This window comes from Empidonax traillii, unplaced genomic scaffold (assembly GCF_003031625.1).
Source record: "Empidonax traillii isolate 1590-97213 ecotype Southwest subspecies unplaced genomic scaffold, ASM303162v1 scaffold1122:size435736, whole genome shotgun sequence".
Classification (NCBI taxonomy): domain Eukaryota; kingdom Metazoa; phylum Chordata; class Aves; order Passeriformes; family Tyrannidae; genus Empidonax; species Empidonax traillii.
In genome coordinates this window covers 421,978-430,466 of record NW_020956315.1, presented here as the reverse complement: position 1 = coordinate 430,466, position 8,489 = coordinate 421,978, and the positions used below count along the sequence as shown (strand labels likewise).

The window sequence follows — 8,489 nt, the reverse complement described above, 5'->3', positions numbered from 1 at the left end:
CTTGGAAAGCGATGGGGTTTAGATGGCCATGACAAAACAGCAAGCAGAGGGGTGCAAGTCTCCCACTCATGCATTAAATAATATATTGAGGTAGGAATGCTATTGGATTATTATTTTACTATTAGGGATGTTGTTATTTTTTTCCCCTTTTTTACAGATGGGGAACTGGGGCCCAGAAGGAGACTGAGAATTTGGCAGATGAATGGGGCACTGTACAGTGCATGTGGGGTGTGATCTTGCAGCATGGGTTGGCTGCCTTTAGGCTATTTATTCATCAGTCAGGGCACAGTGGATTGCAAAGTCTCTTCTTGCTACTGTGGGATTTGGATGTACTGTCCACACACATGGGAGTCAATGTTATTTAGAGATTAGTTCTGGTTAGAAAGATGCCACACTATCCAAGCAGCAGAAAGCAAAACAGCGATGTTTCAGGAACTGTACACTCATTTGTTTAACAAAGCAAACACAGCTCCTGGTTGAACAGCTCTCAGAGAGCAGCCAGTTTGCTGCAGCACACATCCTTGCTCCTGTCCCAGAAACTTTGCTCCCTCAGGAGGCTTCTCCAAAGGCACTGAACCCTTGTCCACTCACTCCAGTCGCTGTTCAACCTCCTCAAAATTACCTCACTAATCTGGAAGTCTAGAGCACTTTTTCTAGAGAAAAACAGAAGCCTGTGATAATCTGTGCTAACACAGGAGAAGCCCAGCTCCTCAAACCCTCAGTTTGGACTGACCAGTGTGAATCATTGCCAGATGTGCCTTTATTACAAAGGATTGCAGCTTTTGGCTTATTTGGGGGATAGAAAGATTTGCACGAGCTGGCCATTTCCCTGGGTGTGTGCAGCCTGAGCTTACAAAAAGCTTGGAGCGGCATGTTTGCACATAAAACAGCATCTGTGCTGTTGGACAGGTCACAGGTGCACTGCCGAGTTAATTTATGCAAAATTTGACTGTGTGGGACTGTAGGGGCCACTGGTCAGTCCTGCACAGAGGGGCTTCCACCTTCCTGGCAAAAGCTGTGGGAAAAAAATGTTCTAAAAATAAAGCTGAAAACCTCTAGGTAATGTTTCCAATGACTGTCATCTATCCATGCATATGGGAAGAACTCTTAGAGCTGAAAATGCACGTAGATTATTTTGCATTTAGAGTAGTCCTCCCTTGCTCAGATGCTCACACAGACTGGTCCAGTCCAGCTTGCAAATGATTCTGCTGCAAAGTCTGGCCTCGAAACTACAGCAAATATTTTCTTGATTTTTTTTTTTAATTCATTGGGTTTTTTACTGTAAATGGGTGTTGCACCTTTTGTTTTAATGCCTTTAACTAAAATGGTGGCTGTGGTAGCTTTTTCAGAAATAACGATGCAGGATGCTCTTCGTTCATCATTTTAAATACTGAATGAAGGCTTACCTCTCTTGCAGGCTGAAATCCTGTACCCTTTTTCATGTTGATCTCTGATTTTATATATAGTTCCCCTGAAATAATTGGATTGCTGATAAAATAAAATGCGTCCTGAATAGGAATAACATTATGTAGTACCAACACAGAGATGTGCAGTGTGACGTAAATAAACGATTAAGGCTTATTTTAGGTTATCCAGTAATTATTCATGTTTGTACATTAGATGTATATTTTAATATAAACAGGTTCAGAGTGGAAAACAACACCAGCATGGAACAGTGTTTATAGACCATCCACAAACAGAAGGAAAGAGAAGACCTGCCATTTAAAGACCAAAAAAAAAAAAAAAAAAAAAAAAGTGCTGCATATACAGATCCTCAATCAGCGTGAATGGCATTAACAAAGGATTCATTTGAACGGATTAAGTGGCTTATTACAGCTGCCTGGTGAGTTTTACAGATCACTACATTTTTTAACCAGATTCACTGAGTTATATTCTTAGCTATCAATTTAACAGTAATAACAAATCAGCAGTAAAATAATTTGTAGCCTGTCATAAATTTGATAAGCCTAGATGGTCATTTATTGCATTTGAGTTTGGTTGCTGGCCTGTGAGTTTATACCATTTAAATTTTAGTCTCTACACTTTTTAAACAGTAGGAACCAGGAACTATAATTCTGAGCCTGTTTCAAGAGGAAAGAGATTCCTACACTCTAGTAATGAACACGTTTGGAGAAGGGAAAGTAATGAGCAGCTCAAACCTGGCTCCAGGAAGCAGAGGTTTTGAAATGGCAGAGAATCTGGCAAACACATCCTTACCATACGTGACTGGAAAATGGGAGATTGCAGCACCATCTATCACGAACAGCATCATCAGATTTCTATCTCACTTGCCTGAGGGCTTCATGAGGACTTGGTGTTTCCTTCAATGAAAAATAACTCACACCTGGCCAGCTCTGATATGGGGAAAAAAAAATGTTTACAGAGGCTGTCTGCAAGTTAGGAAAGTGAGGAGCAAAAATGGGCTTAAATTAGGAACAATCACAGAGCAAACCAACGCTGTTATCTGCTACCTGGCTGGAGCGTTCCTGTGACGTTAAATCCTTTCTGCACAAACTTACCTGATGCATTAAAGGATGAACCATTTGCGTAAATATTTTGTTTCAGTAAAATCTGTGTATTCGAAAACAAGTAGCAGGCAAGGTAAGTGTAAAAAGAGTATAGAGTAAATGTACATAAATGGCTAAAATATGTAAAAATTTTCACTATTGAATTTATCAGTATATATCAGGTCCATATACAGGTTATATTATTTCCAGTTTGATTCTATGAATAATTAATCATCAGGGACGGTAATCACTTTGCTGGCACAGTTCTCAGTTCTCCAGAGTTGACCCAACGAAGACAAAATAGCAGTTGATCTCAATAGGACTGTGGGAATTTTACTAAATGCCTATGCATTTGCCAAGTTGAAGTAATTTTGAAATAGGCTTCACTGCAGCCTGCAGAATAATGCACAGCACTCAACATGTTATGGTTGTATCTAATTTAGCTTTTCATATAATGATTAAGCACCTTAGTCCTCATTAAAAATAATATGACTATTAATACTAATTAAAAATAATACTTATTTCCTGCATTGCTGCAGAAATTTTGGGAAATTTTTCTGATTTTAGTATATTCTCTCTTTTTTTTTAGTATATTTTTTCTCTCTCTCTCTTTTTTTTTTTTTAATGCAGAAATTATTTCAGCTCTATAGTAGTTTTAATTTTGTTTTCTTTTAAATCAGGTGCCTGCTGATGGTTTTTGCAGCGCAAGGAACCTCTGGGGTAAGTGCCGTTGATGTTTGCTTTAGGCAGGTGAGAGTTAGGATGGTGCACTTCAAACAAGTAACACTGTATACACCAAAATAACCTGCAGTTCTGTGGGAAAACTGCAATTTCCCCTTCAGTATTTCTGCAGTATTTTTTTTTTATTCCCAAAGTCACCCCCTTTTTAGTTGAACTGTTGAAAATGGAAATATTTTTTTACAAATAAATGTGTTCAATCAGAACAAAGGGTAACAGCTCACATGTTATTGGAAACTTGCATTCCACTGACATTCCAGGAGAGGCAAGTTTTTCATAACTAGGTGAGAGACCAGTGTGGAGCAGATTAGTAATTCCATGGGAAATCCAGTGTGTGGAAGAGAAGTAGCCTGTGACAGAGACCATCAGACCCTCTTGTTCTGAGGTTTGGGAGTTCCAGATATTCTAAAAATGTTTTAGATAGAAAGAACAGAATTTTTCCTCCTTATCTAATATTTGTCAGTGTTTTCTCCTTGAAACCTTGAAATATGAATATACAGTGTTCTGTTGGGTATTAAAACCAGTAACCAAACAATGCTGACCTTGGTAATAATGAAAATTGGCACTGAGCAAATATTTTTGTTATCATTATTTATTTGTTTACCTACATTATTCTTAAATCTTTTAACCCTTGTTATCCTTTTTGAAAAGTCTGATAATTTACACAGTTTTGCTGAAAAAATAATGCTATTTAGTGGACATTCCAACCATCTGTGTGAGTTTATAAGTACATATGGTGTGTGTAACTGGTATATGCTGGTTACTACAATTTGGGAAATAGAAAAGAATTATGAAATGGTGTTCACTTAAGCACACAATAAATCTATTGAATTTACATTTTGGTGTGTTTTAGTTTCTCCTCGAATATGCTTTGTTTCCTCATTACAGTTTGATGAAACAAAGTAATCACGTCTTTGTAATCATCTCATTCGCTCAAGTGTCCAGATGACAACGTTTGATGAAGTGATTGTTTTCTGCTGTGCATTGATAAATCCCTACATTTTTAACTTTTAGGGAGGATATGCATATATTGACCCATGTGGGGGACAGGATTGTTCAGTTTGTCGGTGCTTTCCAGAAAAAGGATCAAGGGTAAGTGCTGATCAGAGCTCATGGTAGTTACTGTTTTAAATACCAGTCATTTTGTGCACATTGCTGCTCCTGAAGATCAACAGGGTTGACATGAATCAATATTCAGGCACAGACATATCTGACTGTAGCAAACTAGCATAATTCTCTGACTGCTATGAGGTAAACCTACCAATGAAGAAAGTTAAGATTGTTTGGAAAGAAGTTTGTTTGTAATAATCATGATATCTTTTCATTCGGTTACGGACTCTGAGATCAACCTCGTAGTTAGACTGATTTAATTCCTAATAGATGTTGTTTAGAAATCTCTGCTTGTTTTCTATTAAGAGGTTGGTTACAAGAGAATGTCTATGCCATTCACTAGATTTATGAGAACTTAGTTATTTCTTATTTGGGCTGGGTGACTTTGGAAAAGCTTGGAGACTTTTTGTTTTACTCAGTTAATATACTAAGTATAAAAAAAAAAAATCCAAACTGTCTTCTAAAGAATTATGGAACACTGAAGGAAGCCAAGGCATTTTCATATTACACATTAAATTAGTAACTGTGCGTGCTTCTGATTGTTAATCGAAATATGGTCCAGTGAGGACTAGTTGATCCTGGCTGTTCTTTCTCAAAATACACATCTATATAGTGACAGAAATGTCCTATCAGTGATCAACTGAAAAACTGTCAGTGATGGAAATCGTTTTCCATCAAAGCACTAATGCCTAAGTTGAAGTTTAGAAGGCTTGAACGTGGTGGATCAGTTCTAGAAGAGCTGCACAGCCCATTTGTTTGTGGGCAAACCTGAGTGGCCAGAAAAGCAAGGCACACCTTCTCCTTCCTGCGCTCCTGCAGTTGGCTGCACCCTCTGCTGTGTCATGATCACTGCCCTGGTGTCCTTGGATCCCATCCTAATCCTCCAGGATTATGTCTGTATGAAAGTTCCCCCACAGGGTGGGATTTTAATAATAGAGGCCTGGGATGGGCATCTCTGTGTTAACAAAAGGGCATCCCAGGGAAAGAGTTCTGACTGGTGCCACTGCAGTGTCTCTCAGCATTACTGGACAGACTGTTCTGGAGACCAAAAACCTGAGCTGAAGTGCCATTATACAAATATAAGTCTGAGAGTTGTACCCTTTTCTGAAGCAGCTCGGAAATAAGGTTTTACATGTACACTGCTGGGTAATGGGTAAAGCCTCTGCCATGGAAAATGAATTTATATTGTATGCAATCATTTCTGTTAATCAATATGCAAGAAATAGAAGTACTTTTCAGACCCTACATGAAAATATGGCTTAACTAAACACCACTTCAGATAGATTGTTGCACATATACTAATGTATGGTGATGAACAATATTCTATAGGATTATGTGATTTTTTTTTTTTTCAACCTACGATTCTTTTGATTTCTAAACTCTGCTGTGTTCTGCCTTTACACTCTGACACAGTAATTTTGCTTTCCTAGCTTTTGTGGAGACTACCCATTACAAAATAAAAGATTTTTTTTATCTTATTGTTAGCTTCCTAGAATGTAAAACATCTGCTTTATCTACTTTTCTGTCTGAATCCTGTTCCCAGGCTGGCTCCTCCAAGTTTTGCACCGTCCTCAATTTTGTCCCTAAAGTATAATAAATAAATTATCATTCAAAGCCTCTGACATTGTACAACGTACAAGCCTAAAATTTTGGAACTTTTGGAATTAAGACTTTGCCTTCTGGTTGCCCATTTGAAAATATTTTAAATTTCAACACCGAAAGCCTCCTTCATTGTGAGTGGACAAGATAATTGATATTGTAGCTAGAGAAAAGATGACCATGGGAGTAAGAAAAGGAAACTGTAAGAAAAGAAAAGAAAAGTAAGAAAAGGCCATACTTGAATGTACTGAAATTGGGCAAGCAGGAAGAAAAGTTGAAGCAAGTAGCTGAACTTCCATGTAATATTTATATAAACCTGGTATAATTATGCACCAGTTGCTCTGTTGGGTTTTATCAGAGCTTGTGTACCTGTCATTTTTTTACTCTCTCAACTGAGATAACTCTGTGCTAGAAACAGACTTGCACTCCTATTCATTGGCAAGAAATAACTGTCTGAAAACATTCTATTCACTACTGTTGGTAGTATATCATTACAGTTGTCCACATCACAATGAAAGTTTGATTTCTGTTTAACTGGGACTGCAGTCTTGTTGGAGCTATTTTTACATTACACTATTTATCTTTTGATCTCATGTCGCAACTCAAAACTCTTTCTTTCTGGTATGCCATAAACTTGTGGGTTGAATTCTTATTCAAGGTGCAGTGGAACCTGTCTACTGTTCCCTCCTTTTGGGAAGCTGTTTCCTAGATAACTCCTGCTGTGCTGGATATCACAGGCTCCCAAAAATGCTGGCTGCTCTCACAGAATTTAGATGGTTAAAAAAATGTTCGCAGTTAGCGCTGACCAATTGTAAACCTGTCCTGTGCTGACCCCGGAGCTTGATCCCACTCAATTCCTTTGGCTTTGTTTACAGCGTTAAGTAGATTTAGAAAGCAAGCATCTATTCATGACCCAACCTGATCTGGCTTCTATGAGGTCATGTGAAATGGCTGGATCAGAGTGAATAACGAATGTAACTCAGCAGGACCGACGTTCGTCCTTTCGCAGATGAAGCGCGGGGCTCGTTTTTGTCCTGGTGTAGGGGAGGACGTAGCAAACAAACCCAAGAGGGAGGTCTCACACTTTCTGGCCTTTCAGATGTAAGGAGTAAGCAGCTACAAGAGGTGCTGTGTCAGTGGGCTGTCACAGGTGTGTTAGGAAGTCAGCTGCTTTCAGTGACTGCAGGCAGTGGGGTAAGGAGGGGGAGATGTGCAGGGGTCAGGCCTCTGGCACTGCTCCTCCTGGAACATCTCACCAGCAGATCTTGGCAGTGTCAGAGTTCCCTAGTAGATCCTGTGGGCTGTTTGAGTGTTTAAAATGCACTAACTGGCCAACTGTGCAAATTCTGCCTGTTTTGGGGAGTAAGAGGCATTTATTAAATCACACTTTTTGCTTATGGGTATGCAGTGCCAGCCTGTAATTCACCTGGAATATCCACTACAGGTATTTGAATTTTCAAGTTGCACACTCAGGAAATAATCATGTAAAATTAATCTGTTTGATCTCAAATACATGATCTTAATTGAATCCACTATCAGAGATGTTCAGACACTAACATAAAAGGAAATTCAGGTTTCTCCCACTATGTGTCTCATACTGGATAATTTTTTTCCCAGTCTGTTACCTATGGTAAGTTTTAAAATAGAAGATTCCCAAGACCAGTTGTACATTTCTGCAGTATTTCTATTGCATTTCACTTACATTCACTGAGAACCATAGAAAACAGACCCAGAGAAATGAGGCCCCTAAATCTCTACCTGCAGCAGAGCACACAGTTTTTGTTCCTAGACAGAGGAGCAGGCAGTTCACTGGTTCCAGAAGTCAGGATTTGATTTGAATCAGTAGGCACCACTTACCAGAATGTGGAACAGGAACACAGTCGCTCCATCCTCCTCACTGTAAGGTCCCTCTGAGGTTGTTCTATGTCCAGCTACAGCATCTGTAAATTAGCATTGTTCATATTAGACATTTTCCCAAATTTCTCAGAAGTTTTGATCTTGTTAAATTATCCCTCCTTTTATTCTTGAGCATCTTTCTATCCTTAGCACTTTTGGTTCTCCTGTCCCACCACACTAAAAATAGTGTTGCAGATGGCCAAGATTTTCCACATCTGTCAAAATAAAACTCTAAAAATCATTCCTTTTTTTTTTTTTTACAGACTGAAATCAACCAAAATTTGCAAATCAGTGTCTCGTTCCAATAAAATTGTTCAGAGCCAAACTCCATTTTATTTTATTAGCTAATCTGATGTTAATTATTTACGATCTACAATGCTCTATTTGTAGCTCCCTGCTTTCAACCATTAACAGAGTTTCAGCGCCAAATTATGGTTTGTTCAGAGTTTATTTAACACAACAGTGACACCCACTGGCTTATTGGATAGTTTTTAACAGTCCTACAGGGTTGAAACACAAAACAAAGTACACTGTGAATAATGTTTCCAGCACTTTGCTGTGATTTGTTGTGCTGCTGTGAAGCACCACTGTGAATACTGTGCTGCATCACCAGTTATGATGTTCCTGTAGCATTTTAGA

The 8,489-nt window shown here is 38.7% G+C and overlaps 1 protein-coding gene across 1 annotated transcript in view; it reads left to right on the top strand.

Annotated features, from left to right (window-relative positions):
• The first annotated feature begins 1,642 nt into the window (after positions 1-1,642).
• Positions 1,643-8,489, top strand: part of COL4A4 (collagen type IV alpha 4 chain) — a 56,081-nt gene continuing 49,234 nt past the window's right edge. Inside the window, exons 1-3 of the mRNA XM_027905103.1 lie at positions 1,643-1,843; positions 3,188-3,227; positions 4,260-4,337. Coding sequence (XP_027760904.1) covers positions 1,788-1,843; positions 3,188-3,227; positions 4,260-4,337 — 174 coding nt within the window. The 5' untranslated portion in view covers positions 1,643-1,787. The remainder of the gene's footprint in view (positions 1,844-3,187; positions 3,228-4,259; positions 4,338-8,489) is intronic.